Source organism: Henckelia pumila, chromosome 2, assembly GCF_033568475.1.
Source record: "Henckelia pumila isolate YLH828 chromosome 2, ASM3356847v2, whole genome shotgun sequence".
In the NCBI taxonomy this organism is placed as follows: Eukaryota; Viridiplantae; Streptophyta; class Magnoliopsida; order Lamiales; family Gesneriaceae; genus Henckelia; species Henckelia pumila.
In genome coordinates this window covers 84162052-84185215 of record NC_133121.1, presented here as the reverse complement: position 1 = coordinate 84185215, position 23164 = coordinate 84162052, and the positions used below count along the sequence as shown (strand labels likewise).

The following is a 23164-nucleotide window of genomic DNA, read 5'->3' as shown; positions in this document are numbered from 1 at the left end:
TCCATGATTTCCACGACTACCTCATTATTCTTTCACCTTATCGAGTTAGAGTCCACCTTTGAATTTTTTTTAAATTGAATTTTAAGATTTAAAAAAAATAAAAAATTTCTCATTTAGTGGGCTCGCGCAAATGTCTCTCCTGGTTTTCATGGTGCGGCTTCTATAATGAATTCTACGTATTATATCATGTCAAATTATTTTATTCTAAGATGATATTAAAACAATATTTTAGAAGAACAATCAAAAGTAGCTCTACATATTATATTATGTTAAATTATATTATTCTAAGATGATATTAAAATATAATTTTAGAACACATTTGGGAACCCGAGGCACATTCTTAATCCGATTTACAATCGAGCTGATAGAAAAGTAAACCACTTGATTAAAAACCCATCAATCTCGGGTTTGATTCGGGTGAACTCGATTTATATTTTTGGTGTGGTAAATTTAAACCAGCTATACACCCGAAATTGGCTCTCAAAGAGGGGTAATACATGTATAGGTAGGTTGAAATGATCCGTAATACAACCCAGATCATTTTGTTAAAAGAGTACTTCATTATGTGACGCTACAAATTACACAAAAAGGGCTCTATACAAAAACCAAAACTTGAGCAAAATACAAAACACATTTACAGGGAAATACAAACTGGTCAGTATTTTGCACCTCACATACCCGAACTATGCACTAGAGTTCGCAGGAGGATCGTCTTTCCAACCTTTTGTAAGCAAATCGTAGTTGATGGATGCAAGCTGGGAAAGATTCTGTTGCATAGCAAAAACTAAAAATGAGGTTCGCAGTTTACGGCTCCGTTGAAATTTGATCAAGAAATAGAAAACATCCCATGTTAAGTATTTCAGCACAAATGGACATTCTTGCAGTAAGAACTTTGTAAGCTTGCAACAAATTTATAATATAATAATTAATACGCAAAAAATTATACTTTGAACAATATCCTCTACACACCAGCAGCTCATTAAAAGGGGGCAAAAAAAAGCTCAGCACCGTCATGAACGAAATGACACCGTCATGAACGAAATGATTGAATTATTACCTTGAATGAGAAATTGCTGAAGGAATAATTGATATCACAATTGGAGTCGAATTCTTGAAGACCTCCACATTCATCTCCCTGTTGTATGATCCAAAAAATTTGAAACCATTTAACGTTATAAATTCGTTAAGTAGAAAATAAACTTTTAAGTTCTGTTCCTGTTCCACCAACGCACCTGTTCTTCATGCCTGTTGCTTAGGCAACTACTGCTACCACTAATGCTTCCATTGTCGGTGGAATCTTCGAATTCGCTATGTGCATAAACATGCTCATCAGATGGATTCCACGAGTAACGACTTGTAAAGTAACTAGTGTCTGTTGCACCGTCTGACGAAGGGACAAAAGCTGCCTGGGAGAAGTAATAGAATGAGTCTTAGACATCACCAATTTTGTACATGAATGACAATTCAATTTGTTTTTGGAGTCGAACCTTCTGTCTAGCAAGCGTGTCCCAATTAATATCTCTGAAAAATGGATGCTGTTTCACCTGCACGGCATATCTCATTCTTAGACTGGTATAAAAGTGGGAATGATAATTTTAATCAACTATAAATGATGCTTTTTTTTTTAGGGACAAAATGAGACAGATGATAACCGGCAGTGATTGTTCCCAGAAGCCTCCGGGAAATCAAATGTCATCAAGGAGACATACTTAGAAAAATACTTTATTATTGTGAATTAAATAAAACTGACAGTACAGTCATGTAAAAGAGGTGATTAACATCATAGGTAAGACAATGAAGTAAAATCACCTCCGGAGCTCCGCCAGCTCCAAGTCTCTGGTCAGGGTCTTCAGTCAATAACCTGTCAGTTAACAAAAGAAATTCTTTGGCAGATCTACTAATTTTAGCTTATTAATTCATCAATTTGGTGAATAGTTTTATGTAGTTTCTTCATACAATGCAAATAAAAATGAAACAAGAACAGTTTCAACATGTTACACCATACACGGTAATGGCTCAGCACTGATTATGCATTTATATGTCCCAATATAAAGTCTATATGCAGTATATGGTTTGTTCCTTACTTTGGAAGAGGAAGATCAGGAATCTTCTAACTTCAAAAAAAATACTTAGATACACAATTTTTCAAAACCACATTTATACGTTCAATGGATCACTAATAACCACATTATAGTCAACTACAGCTTATGCTGATGCCGAAGATCACAATAATTCATATTATTTATTTCCCAAATTTAGCTGAACCCGAGATTAGAATAGGAACACTGAACATCTTTCTCAGATGGTACGGAAGAAGGAAGAGGGAAACAGCCACTGACAATGGACCAAATCTCATATGAAGAAAACAGGAAAATCATGTCCAATAAAATAAAAGGAAAATAAAAAGGTTTGCATGCTTTTAAAATCACATCTGAGGGAAACGTAAGCAAATACTCGAGTCTTTGATGTTCACATCCAACAACTTTATACTAAACACATTTTGAAATATTCAGAAGAAACAACCGGAAGTCAAGTAGGAATCTGAGAGCACAAACATTTGGAGGTTGGGAATAGAAGACCTCCTAAATAAGAAATATCACAAACTATAGGAATTATCTTACCCGTCAATCAAGTCGTAAGCATCAAAACTCATTTCATCAGGCACCCCAGGCCAAGGAATCTTACGATTGAGAATGTTGTCAAATATTTTCTAAAAAAAATTGATTTAAAGTAAGTAACACAACCATAAAGGATCTTGAAGAAAAAGTACGACGTTAAGTGCACAAATAGTTCATCAGCCACATGCTAGAAATAAAAAAGTATATATAAGATATTAGTTAACATTTTATTCACCTGAGGGTGCTCAGCATTGAAAGGAGGGATGCCAACAATCAACTCAAATAGAATAACACCCACAGACCACCAATCTGCAGTAAAGCCTGAGGAAATGTAGAAAACGAGAAAACACATCATTTCTGAGAAGTTATAGATGAAAAGTGCATTACGCATCCTCATCCGGAAAACTACAACCTTTACTCATTAACTTTACCCAGTTACTCAGTGTTATGATGCATGTAGACAGTAGCCCAAAACATGACCACTTGGACTATCCACTATCCAGTACACATCAAAAACCTTAAAAATCATTTAAAACATGCAACTTGACACCTCTTTAGTGTAAATCTAAAAGAAATTGCCCCTGATAAGTAACATCTTAGTGAGTTTCATTCCTACGGTCAGCACCTCTCTCAAGGCTCTCTTTCATCATAATCTTACCTTTTCTTCCAGTGTCGAAAATTTTGAATAAACACGAAGCCGTCCGAAGGTAAAAATACATTTATAGGATTAGAAGGGGAATGGAAAATGTTGTACACTTTCATTGATCAGTGACTATACTGAACACCTCCTGGAAACATGTTTATGGATTATAAGATGTCAATAGAGAATATAATTCTTTCTCAGTCAAAACGAATTGAAAGCTTTCAATAAGTCATTCCAGGCTATAAAATAATGGGAAAAGGACACACTAACCATGCCCAGTTCCCAGAAGAATCTCAGGTGCCAAGTAATCTGGTGTACCCACAGCAGAGCGTTTCTTTCGCCTTTCTTGCTGATGCTCGGATGCAGATAAAGGGGGTTCATCCTCTTCCATTAGAGATGTTCCGCTGACAGCGGGAGCCGATAAATCATCAGTGCTGTTAATAAGACCAACTTTTGATAGCCCAAAGTCTGTCAACTGTTCAATATGAAGGCAACAAGTATTTTTAAAACTCAAAACTATATCACATGGTCCAACCACATAAAGAAGACATTAAACAGCGAAAAAAATGAAGTTCATACGCTTCATCTGTCGCGTCAAAAAAGTTTGAATCAAGTTAAGATTCAGGTAAGGAGGTTCATCTGGAGTGTTGTCCTGATATAACATAATCTTGTGATTGTACTATTTTTCAGATAAGTTTCTCAAACCTTGTTCAAGAGTAACACAAGAATAAATGCGTGGAAAAAAATTCTAAATCGCAGACAACTCAGTTCTTAATTTCATTTAAACAATAATGCAGATGGTGCACTTGAAGCACCCTGACTTTGAAACTTTCCAGTGTAAGGATAAAGATAGAGAGGAATAGAAAACAATAGATTCAAGTAAGCGCGAACTTCAAATATGGCTCTTGGGAAACTCAGATATCGCCTGATGGAGGTGATTAAAAGAGAAGGAGATTTTATTTTTATTTTTTATGTTTGATAGGAAACGATATTATATTAATTGAAAAATATTAATATTAATTACTAAAACCCTGATCATATTAACAGCAATTAAGACTCCAATACCTAACTAAATCTGAGACCGAAAATATCTTAAACTCCTTCAATCCAACTAGGGGCCTGAAACTTGATCTTGTCCCACCATTCTTCAAGTGATTCTTCTATATTGTCAAAAATCCTCCTATTTCTCTCCAGCCATATTGGCCAACAAATACAACGAACTACTAGCGTCCAAAAAATTATACCCCTCCTGCCGAGGCCGTGTCAAAGATCTAACACAAACAAATCCCTTGTTGATCTCAGCACTACCAAACCAACCCTAACTCCTCCAAAGCTTTGAACCAAAGGTAGCTCATAAAAAGGCAATGAATAAAAATTTGATCCTCAGTCTCCACATCTAGCCAGCATAAAACACACTTCAACTTCCCGCTTAAAGATCTGATCACATTGAAATTCCCCTAAACACCACAGATCACTTTCAGCCCTACTACCAATTCATCCCAAAAAGCCTGTCTGTCTCTCGGCTTACAAGGCCCGTATACTGCAGAAAACCACCATTTGGTAGAGCTATCCTTTTCTTTTCTTTTTTTTAGGAAACATGTTATATATATATATATATATATATATATATATATAGAAACATCTATTAATTACAGAAAGCGGACAAGAGGTCCACATATCTCTCTTTCAATTTAAATTGATACTGAAAACTCTCCTATCAGACTATCCCTAACCGATACCACTCTTGTATCCCACACCAGTGCACCACCAAAATCCACCCTGATCTTCCTAAAGCTGGGTAGAACCACACGATCATCAAACCTAGACTTCCAAATGCTTGTGATGAAACGTCTTTCAACCCAGTCTTTTAATTTCTTGAAGTACTTATTAATCCCCTACTTGTTCCTGAACTCCCTTCCCTCGTATTCCAGGACAATATCTTCATTTAACATTGCAGATCCCCTGTTCCTTTCTCATAATTTTTCCCAAAGTTCAATCTTTTTAACTCCTTGGTCTTATTTAAATCGATCTACTCCATACTGCACTAGCAAGAGGCACCTTTTCTACCTCCAAACAAGAAAGACAATCATAACAACCATCCACCCAACAAGTGCCTGGCATTAACCTCCTCCCCTTGAAACAACCTCTCCAGCTCACCCTCGAGAAACTTGTCATCCAACTTACCCGACTTTACCACTGTCAGTGAATGCCCACCCCAATGTAGCATGGGTACTCCAAAAAAAATTTCTGAAGTATCGAACAAAGGTACAAGTACGACACGCCGATACGCGTGTTGGATACGTTGACATTTTTAAGTTTGACCAGTTGGATATGTTTTGGACAGGACTAGGATACAGCAAGGACACAGGGGGGGGGGGGCACATTTTACAGGTACGTTTTGGCAAAATTGCAAATAATTATAAGTTTTAAAAATTAAATTTCCGAGGACTATTAATAAATAAATTAAACTGAATGGGGCCTAAAAAGCCCTAAATTATTTTTTCGTTCTTGTTCTTTCCTGCTCGGCTTCACGTTGATCATCATCACATCACTCCTTTGAAGTTTGAAGTCTGCCCTTTATCCATCGCCGCCCTCCAGTTTCTGGCAATTTTTAATTTTTAATACTAAATTTATACATATATACAATATTTATACATTTTTTAACATTTGTCGTATCCTAGACGTAATGTGTCTTATATTTTCAAAATTTTCTGTGCCGCTGGTATCCATGTCGTATTCGATACGATACACATACCCGTATCCATGCAACATAGGCCCACCCTCTCCTGAGTGACACGCTAAAACAACCAGCTAAAGAAGAAGGCAAAGGAAGAATATGATTAAGGGAGAAAGATTGTTTAAAGGTGATGAATGAAAAGAAAGAGCCTCACCCACTTTAGGAACCGAAGAATCCTCGTGGAGCAGTCTGCTCTTCTTATCTAAACCTGGATATGATGCACATAAAACCCTAATGTCCTCCACGCCCAAAAGAGACAGCATAGTGTTAAAAGCGCTTAACGATAGAAAACTATCAGACACAAAAGAATCAGTATCCTCTACAGAGCTAACTTCAGTCACATTGATTGGAATTTGATCCTCCGTCTCCTAAAGATCACCACAGCCAAAAACCTGTTTCTTCTCCTTCAAAGGCATTCGCTTCAAAGAAGCATCGCCGCTTATAATGATATTGTTAGCAACTGAAACTGGTTTCCTTTTATTGTAAACTTTCTCGTAAGTAGGAACGATCTTCTAATCACCCCAGAGCCTGACACAACTTCAGACCCGACACCTGACTTCGGCACACACTCAATTGAACCTGTTCTAAAATCTCCAACACCTTTAGGACTGCTAACTGTGGTCATTTCCTTCGAAGCATCACTTAAAGCTCATCTTGCTAATCTATCTTACAAAGTTTGGCTCGACATTTGGGAAATTTCAACTTTTTCTTTGAGGTCACCTTTGCACCAATTATATTTTCAATGAAGTGTCAAAACACAGAAAAATAAAGCCTAAAGAGTTGCCCAAAGTTGAGTAATATAAATAAGTAAATCTGAGTGAGTCAATGTAAGCGAGAGCAATTAAACGATGACAAAAAATTACCTTAATATGCCCATCATGCGCAATCAACAAATTATCCGGTTTTAGATCACGATGAACCACACGAAGTGAATGCAAGTACTCCAAAGCAAGTACCTGGTTATCCATCGCACGCGACACATTAATTGGTCCCCAAGTAACCAGAAAAATGAGGAATAAAATAGAACATTAAAAGGAAATCAACAAATACGTACAACTTCAGCAATATATATGCGAGCGACATCTTCATCCAAACAGCCTAGATTTCTCAACAATGAATAAAGATCTCCCCCATTCAAGTACTCCATTACAAGATACAAATTATCACGGCAAGTGAACGAATAGAAGAATCGGACCTAACACACGAGACAACAAATGAATTTACTTATCATTAAAAGGGTAAAAAACGTAAAAGGACTGCAAGATACATAGTCGCACCACAAAAGGATTGCGGACAGATATTAGAATATCCCGCTCTGCCAAAATACTCTCAACCGCATTCTTGCGAATCATATCTGCTTTTTTAAGAACCTGCAGATCGCAAATTCTCCATGTCAATCTATCATTTGAGTTGCATACAGTATATTTCGTTAGGCAATTTCCTGTTCTTGCAAGTTACACATAATTTACCTTTATCGCAAAAAGATCTCCTGTTGTTCGCTTTTTGGCCAAGAAAACTCGACCAAATGCTCCACGACTAATTGGTTTTATGATCTCAAAGTCATCTATAGAAGTTCGGTCTCTGTTAGAATGCACTGGACTACTTCGCAAGCTACGCACAACATCATCTTCTAAAGGAGCATCTTCATCAATCACTGTGCTTGTTATATCAACCTTATCATCATCAACTAGCTCACATAGTTGTAAATATTTCTCCCTACATAATTGAGTGAAGGGTCAACACTAATGCTCCATCATAGGCAAATAAACATGTCCATAATTCACCTGATTAATTTCTCTATGCGTGCTCCAAATGTATCCACTGTGAGAGAGTCAAATTTTCTTCGGTCTATGACAACTTTCAAGTCTTCAAGACAAGAAAGCAGATATTGCAAAGAACGGTCATCATCAAGGGGTGTGTTTGCCACACAACGAGCGATATCGGCAAGTTCATTTATCTGTATATGTGTTTCCCCAAAATGGAGGAAAAAAGGAAGAAGAAGAAGAAGAAGAAGAAGAAGAAGAAGAAGAAGAAGAAAGAACTGGGAACTCAATTTACGAAATCGGCAGTAATTAGCTCAACAACAATCATCGTCATTTAAAACATGACACACTCAACAGAATTCTATAATTAATTTAACATTGAGTGGATCATTAGCAGGTAAAATGATGTTGCAAAGTGTTTCTACATAAAAATTAGTTGACATAAAAAAAATGTATCTTTGCAATTCCTCATACATTACAACTGTTCATAATTTTGATTGGTTTTTCACTTATATCAACAAAAACTGAACGCCTCTCGCATATTTAAGGATGCTGGCCCAAGCTAGATGCTCAGTTCACTGGAGTTACTTCAATACCATAATCGATACTATATAAGTAGAAATTATTAATGTATCAATTGCCAATATCCTTTAAATGTTCAACTATAGCCAGAGATAAATTTTTTTTATAGGAAACGATAATAATATTATATAAATAAAGAGAGTGAAATTAACTTGTGAACCAGTGGTCCACAAAAAGATTCTAGAAAAGAACCACCAAATAAGCTAACCCAAGACTAAACTCCAACAGAGATAATATTAGACCAACAAAAACATATGACCAAACTCAACACATCCACGAGGCCATATTCTACCAAATATGGTTTTTCATTGTTCACAAAATGAAATGGCTGCTATAGAATATGATCTCAAAGACAGATTTATGGATGATAAAGGAGAAACTTGCAGAATATAATTCTTTTCTTGTAAACCTAAACCAAAACCAAAATCACAAAATAATGAATTTTTGAAACTGAAAACCAGAGAGAAAATGTGCTAAAACAGCATAATTATAAATTTAAAATTTTAACTTCAATTTGGTAAGTATGTTCAACAAAGTCAAGGAAACTGTAGGGAAGCATAGAATAGCAATGACGATGACAATAATGAAAAATAATTCAGCCAGACTGAGGTCTACCTGAGGAAGGTCACCATGCTCGGAGAAGGCGCCTTTCCCTGACAAAAGCAGATCAATTGGGCTCGGGCTTGTCTTAGGTGTCATCAACGGGGACTTAGGTGTCATGCTGCCCGCTGACGATGTTGCCATTCCTTGGTCTGACTTAGGACCAAAACGTGTTCTACATGTCATGGATGGTAAAGCTTTAATATCATCCACCTCAATGGTATTCTCAGCTTCAGCAAAAGAATCTAGCATGTCTTCAGAGCCTCTACGGGACCAATCACTAAATTTTGGAGAAATAAGCTCCGAATCTGGGCTCCCAGCAGCTTGCTGCATGTCCTTTGCCGAAAATGATTCCATAAGCTTCTCAAGAGTTTCAGCAATTCTGAGAAGACGCTCATTGGCTCTGACACCCTTTTGATCACATCGATCAGCAATTGCACATATCCTAGAATGGTCTTCCACATGCAAAGTAGGAACCTCCTCCTCACAAATGCGGCAAATTATTGAACTTTCATCGGATACGGTTGGCTGATCTCCCCAATAGCCCCAGGAAAGCTTATGCTGGTGCTTGGAGGGCATGGGCATTATGGAGTTAACATGAGAATCTTTAACAGGAGGAACCTCGGGCATCTTAGCTGTAGCAAGCTCTGCATCACTAGCTCTTCTTCTATTATCTATTATTCTTGAAGCATCCATAATACTGTCATTCTGCTCCTTAACCATAGCAGATTCTTTGGGGCTTTTTCCAGTAGGAGATGGAAATTTCTTCCAAGATGCCATTTTATTTCTGCTAGCTGAAGAATCCACATTTTCTGTGGTTTCAGCATGTGAAGATTGAAATTTTCCTTGTGCAGCAGGTTCTCTCTTCCACTCTGATTGTTCCTGACTAAAAAATTTCCTGGTGGAGGGAACCTTCATTACTTTTAGATCACTGGGCACCTTTCCATCGCTACTGATGACAGGAGGAACCTGTTTATCTGCAGGTTGAAATGACTGACGGAGCTGAAAAAAATTTCCATCCTCAGCTAGACCACTTTCCTTATGAAACTGCAACAATCTGGTGCATCTAGTAAGTATAAAAAGCATTCGAGTGTGCAGCTGCTTTAACATGCCCATAGGAAGCTCTTGCCGCCTATCATCCAACTCTTGCACTATGCCTTCACATTGAAGCCAAAATTCTCCGGGAGAAGTCATTGCACAACTCCTAGCAAGAACTAGCAAGTCCTCTATAATTTCTTGCCATTCTGGATGACTTTCAGCATTTTTTTCTAAAACTCCAACAAGATCTGCTGCAAAAATATGGAGATCAGAATCCACTTCTTCCTTTGCCTTGTCAAATTTTGTACGTATCATTGATAAAACCTCCTGTTGCAGTTAGAAATCATGAATATCCGAAAATATAAAGGCATTCAATATCCTTATTGGTTGAGTTTATAAGTATGAATACCTCCAAGTTATTTAACCTTCGAGGCTTCCAAAATGGATAAGGTCGTACACCTTTGGAATTTAACTCATGGGAGAAGCTTTTAATATCTCCAGGAAACCTTTTCCTGGGTGCACTTGTAACACGGAGTATTGCTTGAAACCGGGGAGATTCAGACTCTTTTGGATTGTCACAATCATATGATGCCTATAAAAGTATGTAAAGACAAAAATAACAAAAGTAAATTTGAATTTGTTGGTCAAGAAACTTTGAAATTTTATGGTTCACTGCATAAAAAAATACACCACCTTAATCTCTGGAGTACATGCATCTGAGCTCATGAGACCTGCAGAATGACTCCATGACGAATCAAATTGCCCTGAAATGACCAAGTGGAAGGTATGAGTGTTGCACCACATAACACGAGGTTCTAAGTATTACGAGTCTTTCAGTGGCAGGACATTTAGCATATTCTTTTCTTTTTACCCTAACTTCTACAAGCAACCCCAATTTTTTTCTAGCCCATAATGAAAGATAATGTTGTGTGAAAGAAAGTAAATAGATGTCGATTGACTGCTCACCAAGGTGCCAAGGGAAGAGGTAACTAAGCAAATGCGACTAACAACAAACCATTCCAATAGAGGAAATTTGAAAGTTGGAAAGTCATTTGATCAACCGTAACGAGTTCATGCAGATTAGAGTATGCCAGTATAACTAGATTTCTTAACTTACGGAGTAACGGGACGTTTCTGGAAAAAAAAATTGGCTTACTACATTTATACAAGTTTAAGAGGTGGATTCTGATCGTAAATCAGGAAAAGTAACATTTGGGGACACAGAAGAACACCCATACAGGTGATACTATGGTTTAAAGAGGGTCAATTTCATTTCACCACATGCTAAATTTTGTGATCCCATTGTTTTCACAATGTTCATTTGCACCGCAATTCTTAGATTCTCATGTCAGCATCACATCGGACAAACATAAATGAGATGGTTCTTCATAGTACTACTTTTTTTCCCATTTTATTGATTATTCCAGCAATAGTCATGTTGAAAGAAACTTTTCTCCCAAAGTTTATTAAAATATTTTTTTTCCCGTTTGTTTCCTATTATCATGAATATAATGCTAAAGGCGATGATGCCAAGGCGATGGTACCAAGGCAATGGTACCGTACTTGAAGTCTTCCTGCATGTCACAACAAGCACATAAACATGGTTCAAAGAATGAGAAAAAATATAAGGTGGTGTCCATACATCACTTATGTCTCAACCAGAAAAACTAATTCCTCATTACCACCACTTCACGAAATTAGCCTTACATAAAGAGTTTACATAAACTAGAGGTGTTTGGAAATCAAACCAAATCCATCCAAACTAAAAACCCAAGGGTTAACTGGGATTCGGTCCCTAAGTCCAAACATTAGTTATGATTCAATCTCCTCAGAAAAACTTAGTTTCAACTCCCTGATCTGACATGTTTTTCATTTAAACTTCCTGAACTTAGAAAACCAAAAATTATAATACATATACTCAATTTAAGTTAATTGATACTCAATTTAATTTACTTGGTACCAGAAACGCATACATTTGTATCATATTTTCAACAATATATATCTAAGTAGCCCAAAAAAGTGTTAACATTTAATACCTAAAAATTATAATTATATACCTAATCAGATTCAGTTGATACTTAAAATTTGTGCAGTTGAGCTATAATCTCAAGGATCTGTACCTGTATTTATTGTGTTAGTTTTCGTGCCTTGCATCTGGCATGAATAATATACCCAATTAAAATGTGTTGATACTCGAAACTCATAAATTTATGCCATAATTTCAACGATATATACCTATTTGGACCAAAAAATGCCATGAAACTGAAATGATAAAACAACATGCGGGTTCCGGGAGCTCAAACTAAGGACTGAATCCTAAATTATGTTTGATGTCACGGATTAAACCCTAATAGCCCAAAAACCAAACCAAACAACATGGTTTTGATTGGATATTAGTCACAGTTTGTTTCGGTTTTTAATTAGTCCAAGGTTCATATGAAAAACAATCCAAACCAAACAAAATCAAACTAAGTACCAATATTATTATAATATGTAATTTTTTAAAATTCTCCCTCTTGATTACGTACTTAAACAAAACAAAAATTGAAATAATTTTTGTTACATGTATTTTAGTGTGATGGATGTATTTGATTAATTATAAAAAGTAACAAAATGAATATTGATAGCATTACATGTCTGGTTATCTACTTATCATAAAAAAGTGACCGTTGTAATTCAGTTCTATGGTTTCTTTTTAAAAGATATTTGTATTTTTTTATTACCACGGAAGGGGAGGGGGTGCTTTCTAACATGGATTCGAACCCATGCCTCTCCGAATAGGAGAGGATTATATGCGACGATAGTGCGGTTTCTTTTGGAAACAAACTAATTCATTTTGAAGATTTATATTTTTTACATTAAATTAAATCTGTAATGTCAAATTCCATATTCTGAAATGCTTTGAGTTTTGTATTTATATTGACATCTGTTTATTTCTACATATAAAAGCTATATCATATTAGATCATATTTAACATTAATCAAAATATTTAATCAGGAGAAAAACGATTATCCACACCAAACAAAAGCAAAAATCTAGGCCTATTATGGTTATCAAGAGTGAAGAGTCCATGGTTTGGTTTGATTTGCTTTTTAACAAACAGATAGAATAGGTTTGAATCAAACTTTATCTGAACTAGACTGCACTTGATCACATCTAACGCAATTCAGATATGCACCACTCTACACCCCTCATAATGGCCCCACATGCCCTTAATACATTAACAACCGAAGCCAGGATCCATATAAGCCTATTCAATCTGTTACACATGTCCTTATAATAAACCTATTTAAGATATACGATTCTAAAATATGAGTATGAAGGCATGTTATTACTTCTAAATATCTAGTATGTTTTACCACCATTTGAGATTCTATTGATCAACCTCTGCTAATTGGTTTCAGAGCTCATAGGAATTACTTTCTCAACTAATTAAACATGCATCCATCATAATGCTTAAGGAGTTCCACTGACAGAAAAGCCAGAAACACCTTCTACATCTCAGAGTCCAACATATCTCAATGGTTTAAATCATCCATTTATCGTCATATACAATCAATTATCTAGCTTACATATCTAAGTTTATTAATAAATTCATCTCAACCTTGTGTCACGATTGCTCCATTTAATTCCAATACACATGCATATCCTCATACTATACAGGCTTTATGCCTCGCGAAAAAAATATTAAGGAACAAACACAACGACAAAATGTCATTAGAAGTAAATGTAAATGTAAACTAAACAAGTCAGTAGACCTTATAAGATGAAAATAAAGATGTATACCCGTAGCTCCAGACGAAGACTCTCCGTTTTGGAGCCGAGATCTAGCCTGGGCATTGGAAACATGAGGGCTCTGATCCCTCGACGGCCCACTCTCTGTAGACATACCATCTGAATTGCTGCCGTTCTCCACATTTTCCAAAAATGGTTTCTCCTTCTTCTTCTTACCAACATCGGCACCATCAAGGCCGCCACGGCTACCCAGAGGCCTCGACAAGTTACTAGAACCCAAAGGAACCCCCTTATCCCTACTCCCGAAACTAAAAAAGCTCTCCTGCGGCAGCGGTCCCGATCGAGTTTTTATCTTGTTCAACCCCAAGGACGAAGCCAATATCGGCGAGAAAGATGCCGAGGTGGGTCCCGCCGCAGGGGCCGCGGTCTCGCTAGATTTCTTCAAATTGGAAGGAGCAAGAGATGAATTCTTGGGTATCTCGGAGGTGGGCTTGCTTAAATCCAGCGTATCTTTACCTTTAGAGTCTTTTCTCTTGAGAAGGCTTTTGCTAGCTGACGTCGGAGTGTTAGCACGGGCGGCTGCTGCAGAAGAGGAGCTATCTTTAGAAAGGGATGGTGATAAAGATTTGGGTTTTTTCTTATCTGATCGGATCGGGGAATTGGAGTTGGACCCCAATGATCGAGGACTGTTGGAGGATCCATCTGGGCTCGAAGTGTCGGATTTCTTGGAAGAAAAGAACCTCCCCTTGAACACCATTTTTCACCTACTTTACTTGACAAGATTATCGGTGCTTCAAAGTAGCCCCGAAATGGGAGTGCGGAGCAAGTGGGATAGTGAGTTAGAAGCAGCAGAAGCTGTGGGCATGGCGGCGACACGGCGGAGGATCAAAGTTGCCTCATTTCATGGGAGGAGGAGGCGGTGGCTGAACGAATTGAACGGTTTTGACTGGAATTTAACACAGAGGACACACACAGTGTTATGACTTCAACTCGCTTCATTTTTTTCCCTTTGTTTTTCTAATAGTTTTAATATTATTTTCTGATTTTTAAAAAACTCCATTTTATATTTATTGAACCAAGCCCAAATCTTAAATTAAATATTTTTCCTCAAAAGTCAAAAGTATAGACCACACGTGTGAAAAAACAAATTTGAATAGATGGGAGTAATTACTTTGTGAAATGATACGAGTTTATATATGGAATACGAATCGATTTGATTTATATTTATAAGTAAAATTAATATTTTTTGTATAAAAAATAATATTTTTTTGGATCAAATAAGATATTTGTCTCACAAAAATAGCCATTGAAATTGTTTTGTTTGAGTTTTTGTGATAAGATATAAGAAAATATATCATATAAGAAATCAACAAGTTGTTGCATTTTCCATGTATGTAATTTTAACATTTTTTATACGTGTTATTATGATTTTTTTATGAAAATAAAATATATTCTTTCGTATCTGATTCATAATCGATTTTCCAGTAGAAATAATTGCAGATTATTTAGACGACGAATCATTATGTTGTATTTGCAAGTACTTATAATGCATTTAATAGCTCTCGAAAAAGTCCCCCTTCAAAGCAAACTAAAAATTAAATTATAATGCTCAAAAAAAAATTAATTTGATGTAAATATATGATAAATGTAGAAAATTTAAAAATAATTTTCTTTTCATTTAAATTAAATTATAAATTTGATAGTTTTTCATTAAACACTTTAATGGAAATTCGAATAATTGGTGACGAAAATGAAGGTTGGAAATGTGTTGAAGAGCAGAAGAGGTTTGATTGAAACAGGAGGAGAAGAGTTTCAATGGGCTTCTTGATGAAGTCCAAATATAAAAAAATGGCACTTAAATATTAAATTTGTGATATTATCATCCCACGCTGATGAGAATTAAAATTAAATGATTTATAATTGTTTAAAATAGATTCTTGTAGTAAGTTGCTTAAACCGTTTTCCTAGAGTGAAAATCATTATATGAAACTAGTATACCATCCGTGCGATGCACGGTGTGTTATTTTTATTAATTAGTTGTCAAAAATAAGTGTTTGAATAAATAATAAAAATAAAAATAAATTAAGTTTGAGTTTGGATAAAAGAATTTAAAATCTAAATATTTAAATTTATCTTCATTTTTTAGATAATTTACACACTAAAAAAATTCAAAGTCATCTTTATATTTATTTACATTAATGTTTTCATAACTGAACGCTGATCGAATCGGTCTTCTTAAAAAAAATGATCCAACCGATCGTACACTATAATTGAGTTAATTACAACGGATTTCAATATTGGAATCATTTGAAATTCATTGTGGTTGAAGGATGTTTGGCAGATCTTATAAGCTCTTTAAATTTTATAAGATGATTTTTTTTTTGAAAAAATTTGTTTTACCCCTACTTTTTTAGAAAGGCCTTATTTTATTTTAATTCCCCATATGTTTGTATATTTTGTTAAATGTCTTCCACCCATTTTTCACATTAGCCTAAAAAATTAACAGCCATCCATTTTTTACATTAACCTAAGATAATAATAATAATTTTATTTTTAATATATACATTTATGATAAAATTCTAAAATTATTTTTGTTTATATGTAATTACTTACATTACCTTGATAGTATTATATTTTTTTTCTAATTTTGAAAATAAAAAAGATCTCATGATAGTAAATATATCAACAACTTTAAGTTGTTTAAAATTAAAATAAGTCCATTCAAACACCTCAAGAGCTTATTTTTTAACAATAAGATCTAACAGTTTAAACGCTCTTATAAAATTTATAAGATCTTACAACTTATAAATTTGATAAATGCAATACTTGTAGTATATAAAACAATTAAGGAGAAATTTTTTTAAATGTTAAAATGAAATTTTTTAGTTTTTAAACTTTAAATACCAAGATAGAAAAATAAAATATAAAAATGCTAATATAATATATATCACGTAAAAATTTGGTAAGATGATACAGTGTATACAATGTTCTTATATTACTATAATAAAAAATTAATATAAAAAGTATGTAAATTATATAAACAAAACAAAATAATATGATAATGAAAAAATTATTATTTATCGATTTATATCCATGTGATGGGGAATTGTGATATAAAATTTTTTATACTTTCGATTTTCTAACACCGATTGAAATTTACAAAAATAAAAAATAAAATAAAATATTATTTTATCAAATTTATAATTTACTCATAAAATATAATTATTTTAAAATAACCACCATATCATTAGTAAAAATTAAATTTTGTTTGATCATAATAAGAGTATTTTAAATTTTGTTTAAACACAATTATATATATTTTTTATGTAATTAGATTAAATAGTCTATCACTTGTAATATTTTTTTTAAATCTCTCCTAGCAAAACAACGCACCTATTAAGTAAAAATTGAATTTTACTTGATGACGAAAAAGATTACTTTTAATTTTGTTTAAATTCAATCGAATTTTTATCTATATTTTAAAATATTTATATAAAATAGTTTATCACTAATAATATAAAATATTTTTTAAAAAATATCTGCTACGTATATCTATATATGCATCAAAACAACCACTTTATTGAAAGTAAAAAAGTAATTTTTTTTATAAATAAAAATACTATTTTAAATTTTGTTTAAATTTAATCATATTTTTATCTATATTTTAAAATTTTTAGATTAAATATTCTATTACTAATAATATCATCTTTTTATAAAAAAATAAATATTATCATAATATATAATTTTAAATTCGATCATAACTTTATTTTTATTTTTAAATTAAATGATAATGTCTCTACTATCTTTAGAAATAAATTTTGAGCAGACGTTAGTTTTTATTTTTAATAGATTTTTATACTTTTATGTATATATAGATTATAAAAAAAATTCATAAATTGTTTATCACACATAATATCTTTTTTTTAATATTTGTTGCGTATATATATATATATATATATGGTTAAAACTAATATATTAAAAATAAAAATAAATTTCTTTTGATCACAAAAAATACAATTTAAATTTTGTTAAATATAATCGTATTTTTATATTGTAAAATTTTTAGATTAAATAGTTTATCACTAAAAATATTATCTTTGTTTTTAAATATGTGTTGTGCATATATATACATACATATAAACAAAACAACCACCCTATTAAAAACAAAAATTAAATTTCGTTTGATCACAAAAAATACTATTTTTAATTTTTTTTAAAAGTTAATTGTATCTTTTATCTATAATTTGAAATTTATAAATTCAATAGTCTATGATTCATAATATCATTTTTTTTAATCTCTCGCATGTATATATGTATATATGCTAAACAATCACCCTATTAACAAAAAAACTAAAATTTGTTTGATAATAAAAAATACTATTTTATTTTTTTTTAAATTCAACCTTTATTTTAAATAAAAAGATTATATTTTTTTAATTATGAAAAAACTACTTTAAATTTTGTTTAAATTTAATTGTATTTTTATCTATATTTTAAAATCTTTAGATAAAAGTGTCTATCACTCGTAATATCATTTTTTTTAGATTTCAATACTATCTTTATCTAGAAATTTAAATTTAATATTATCCTTATTTTTATTTACGCATTTACTAATTTTTGAATGAAATTTTGGGCGAAAAAATTATACTTTTCATTTTTTTAAGTATATTATATTTTTTTGTTTAAATATATATATATATATATATTCAATTTCGATACATGAAAAAATAAGAAATTTCCTTAAGCATTGCAAAGATAATAAGGAAACAATTATATTGTTTAATTGGCAAGATTATCTTGAAAACGTGTATAATTCTTATTTTAACATAAATCTTTTAATATTTAACCAATAATTTTTAATTTTAAGAAATATTAAAAAAAATAATTACAACTTGTATTTCATTTTTTAACCAAACATTTAGGCAGAAATTTTCTAATTTTGACAACAACTCCGCTTTTATATATATATATATATATATAGTAATACTATTTTAAATCAATATACTTGCATAAAGATATATATTTTAAACAAAAATATTAAAACATCCAATCGATTTTTAAAATTTGAAATATATAATCAAATATCATATTTTGAACCAAAATTATAATATATATGAAATTAATGAATTTTTTTTATATGTAAAATTAACTAAAATTAAATTAAAAATATTTCAAATAATTATTTTAACTTTTATTGATAATATCTATTTATTTATTTATTTAATTATTCAAATCCGTAATGACTAATCGAATGATTTATTACTTATTTTTTTATTATTTTTTTAATTTATATATTTTATTATATTTTTATAATTATCTATGATAACGATAAAAAATTATTTATGATAATATTTATTTTGTTTATCAAGTGTATAAATATAATAATATTATTTAAATCAATATACGTACATAAGTATATTATTACTACTTATGAATATTATTATTTTTAAAAATTATATCAATTATTGATAAATAATAAGCAAATAATTGATAAAAAATAAACAACTTTCATTTCAAAAAAAAATTTTAATGAAATGTTTTGATTCGATGCAAATATTTTTAGTTGTCTTATAATATCAAAAATTTTAAGTTAAATGTTAATATAAATTTGGAAAGTTTTGTATAGTTTTTAATTACGGAATTATAGATTCAAATATTATGTAATTTTAATTACATGAATATTGTGATTAAGTTTGGAATTTGAATTTTTCGTAAATATTTCTCTTTAATCAAAATATGTCAAATATAAAATAATTGATTTAATAATTTGCAAAAGTATGATTTTTTAAAAACAATATTTTTTTTCGGTTTTGTTCTCAAAATTTTCATTTTTCTAAAAATAAGTGATTATGAATTTTTTTTAACAAATTGTGAAGAAAAAAAACTCATAATTACTTATATTTAGATGTTGCAAACACTACCTAAATATGTTTCGTGGATGCAGGTTGTGAATGTGCTTGTGGAGAATTTAAAAGATGAAGTGCTCGTGCTTTTGCTAATCAGAGAACATTTAATAGAAATTTTTTATGGATTCACTATGCAGAAAACGAATAGTCAAAAAAATAGGTAATCTTTTATCAGATGTTTAATTAATTATGAGGTTTAATTGTTTAATGAATTTTAATTCTCGAAATTATCTAATTATGAGTTTTTTAAGGAATTTTAATTCTCGAAATTGTCTGATCAAATTTTGTAAAAATATTTAATTTAAGATAATACATGTATATTATATATATATATATATATAATATATATACATACATATATAAACGTGTGCATAGATAAATAAGGTTTTATCTTTTGTTATTGTAAATTATTTAAATCTAAATTATATTGAATTTATATTATATAGAAAAATCAATAAGATTTATTTGTCAGAAATTTTTAATTTGAATTGGTTAAGCAGTAGCACAACATTTGAAAGTTGTAATAATGGGATTATCAGACCATGCGCAAGTTTTAAAAAATATTTTATTTATATTATTTATTAAAAATATTTAATTTATATTTATGTTAAACTCGTAAATGATGTAATATATAAATAATTCGAATCATCAGTTGAGAAAAAAATCAATAATATATTGATATACTTTTGCTGAAGTTTTGAATTTAAATTTGTTAGTTGATGGAATCGAAGAGTCTTAATGATCATTTAACTACACATCAATATTTTTAAAATATTTAAATATAACTTTGTATTTCAATTATTTTATATAAATTGATGAATATTCAAATTGAAATAAGTTTTGAGCGGGAAAATTTGATGTTTTTTTTTTGGAATACTTGCTTGGTTTTATATATATATATATATATATATATATATATATATAGATTATTATGGGTTTTACCCAAGATTTTAAAAAGTGTGAAGCGCGTCGAAGCGTAGAGGTCAAGCTTCAAACTTTTCAATTTTAAGAGAGATTAGAACGAGATTAAGCGTGAAAAAACGTTTTTAATTTTTACTATAATTTTAATTATTTTAAGACAAACATTAAATAAAATGTTAGATTAACCATAAATATATGATTGAATAGATAATTCAAGTTCTAAACTATAAATATACATATTTATAAAAATATTTTTATTTTAAAAAATAAATAAAATCTTTCATTCTAAAAAGTGGTCGCTTAATCGAGTTTTAGCATATTAAATCTTAAGCAAGATTAAGCGTCGCTTAAGCGAACTTTTTAGAACACTGATTTTACCTTTGTATTTGGGGGAATCTGAGCCCGAAATATGACAAAATGAACTGAAAAATGACATTTTTTTTCATTTTTCAGATAATTTTATTGAAAATATATTCATTGAGTGTGTCTCGTTGATTTACATATGTTAAACGAGTAGGTCAGATCTATGTCCACAGTAAAAAAAATATAACTTTGACATAAATGTAGTATTTTTATGAATCGATCTTATTAAAGATCTGTTTTACAAAATTAACTCATGATACAACTTCATAATAGTATGATATTTATTAAATGCTACTTGCTAAGAAGATTGTTAGATTAATAGTCACTATTTTTTAAAAATCATAATATTTGGTAGATATGAAGGTCGTCGTATATTTCATATCTAGAAACGATTTTTTCGATGCTACTCTTCGAATCGTTGTTCGATGCTAATCTTTGAATAGTGCCTAAATAGTATATCCAATGATATTTTTTTAAAATTTGAGATGTTCACGCGAACATATCATATGCCAATAAACTAGATAGTTGATGCTAGAATACAGACAATACCCGTATGTTAGCATCGAAACCTCTCTAGCAACATGTCGAAAAGCTTTATGAAAATCATAAATCTAATGGGCATGTTTTCAATTTAGGAGATTTGATGATTTTTAATTACTTTATTAATTTTAAAAGTCTAATGATATTAAATCAAGACTTTATATACTCTATAGAAGTATTGTATATAGTAGTATTCAAAATAGCCTTTTGTAGAGTTTTAAAAGTAAAAGATATTCAACTTGACTTTTAAAAACTATAAAATTCTAGTTTTATTCAAAATGTTAATGACTCGATTGAATTCATTGACATACAAACATTAAAGTCTATAATATAACTATAATTTGTCAAAATATATTTTTGATCTAGCCTAAAGATTTGAATAGAGTTTAGAAACTCTCTCTCTCTTTTCACAGTTATCAGTGAGACTTTGTACACTATGACCTGAATGGTGGGCTTTGACCCAACTAGCCATTGAGTTTTCAGATGGAAGAAACTCAAGACCTAACTGATTTAAACACTACAGGATCAAGATTGAAGAAACGGTTAAAAAAACAAAAAAACCAAATAAAGGAGATCGGCTACATCATAAGCCTTGAGAGGTGCAATGCAGATTGAATGAGAGCATTTTGTGAGCAATAGGGTTATGCGAAGTGTATTTCCATTTCCTCTGTCTATTTGATATACGCTTTTCTCATGGTTGTAAGCGTGGTAGAGAATGAGTGATCAATTTTTGATGTAAACATTTACTTCTCCATTATTGGTGTTTAGTGGATTGATCATCGGGGTGGATGTAGGATCAATTGATCCGAACCACTATAATTGTTTGGTGTTCATCGTTCTTTGTTGATTGATATATTAGTGTTGCATGCTTTGTAATCGTCTAATCTGATGCATTCTTGGTGAAACTTGCTTGTCAATCATGTTGTAATTTGCTTGAATCATAACAAACTGGTATCTAGACCACCAGGTTAATTGAAGAAGATGGGATCTAAGAGATTTGAAATCGAGAAGTTCACTGGCAATAATTATTTCAATCTTTGGAGATTAATGATGAAGGCACTATGTTAGGGTGCAATAATTGTCCCTGATGGGTAGAGCGATCGAACCGTGGCACTTGAACTGCCGTGTGATTTAAAAGATTTGAGTTGCAACATTACCACCAGTTATAGCTTTTGATAAAACGGCAAGCGCTCGGTCCTATAATTGGTATCAGAGCCTAGATCATGGGTTTAATTTCCATTGATTGCAAGGAATAAAATTATTGGGTGGGAGATTGTTGGAGTGCAATAATTGTCACTACTGAGTAGAGCGATCGAACCATGATGCTTGGGATGTTGTGCGGTTTAAAATATTTGAGTTGCACTGTAGTGACATGCACCGTAATCACCTACTAATCAAAAGCTTAAGCATGTATTTAACTTAATTAAAAGAATCATCAGAAATATCAGCGGGAAAACATAAATTCCCAAATAAAATAATTATGATACAACCATATCGAAATCTGTATCAATCCAAAAATAACAAAAACATAAGCCTAGACAATAATCCTGCTGGTCATCCACTGCCTAAGCTCTCCTGGAACCACCCGCCTCATCCAGCCACAAACCTGCCTCATGGAATAGGGTGTCCAGATACAACAAAGTACGGGACGTAAGCATGAAAAGATCAGTACGAGAGTATGAGTATACGGTATTATATGTGCATGTATGCAAGTGAAC

The 23164-nt window shown here is 31.7% G+C and overlaps 1 protein-coding gene across 1 annotated transcript; it reads right to left on the bottom strand.

The window, feature by feature from the left end:
* Positions 1-473: 473 nt before the first annotated feature.
* Positions 474-14715, bottom strand: LOC140878026 (probable serine/threonine protein kinase IREH1). The gene is made up of 17 exons (XM_073281628.1): positions 13768-14715; positions 10675-10745; positions 10391-10573; positions 8959-10308; positions 7783-7955; positions 7468-7714; positions 7276-7368; positions 7053-7193; positions 6862-6954; positions 3532-3736; positions 2854-2939; positions 2622-2710; positions 1810-1861; positions 1488-1544; positions 1233-1406; positions 1058-1135; positions 474-767 (listed from the first exon to the last, which is right to left on the bottom strand). The coding sequence occupies exons 1-17, from the start codon at positions 14471-14473 to the stop codon at positions 684-686; spliced, it is 3882 nt and encodes a 1293-aa protein (XP_073137729.1). The 5' UTR covers positions 14474-14715; the 3' UTR covers positions 474-683.
* Between the last annotated feature and the right edge of the window lie 8449 nt (positions 14716-23164).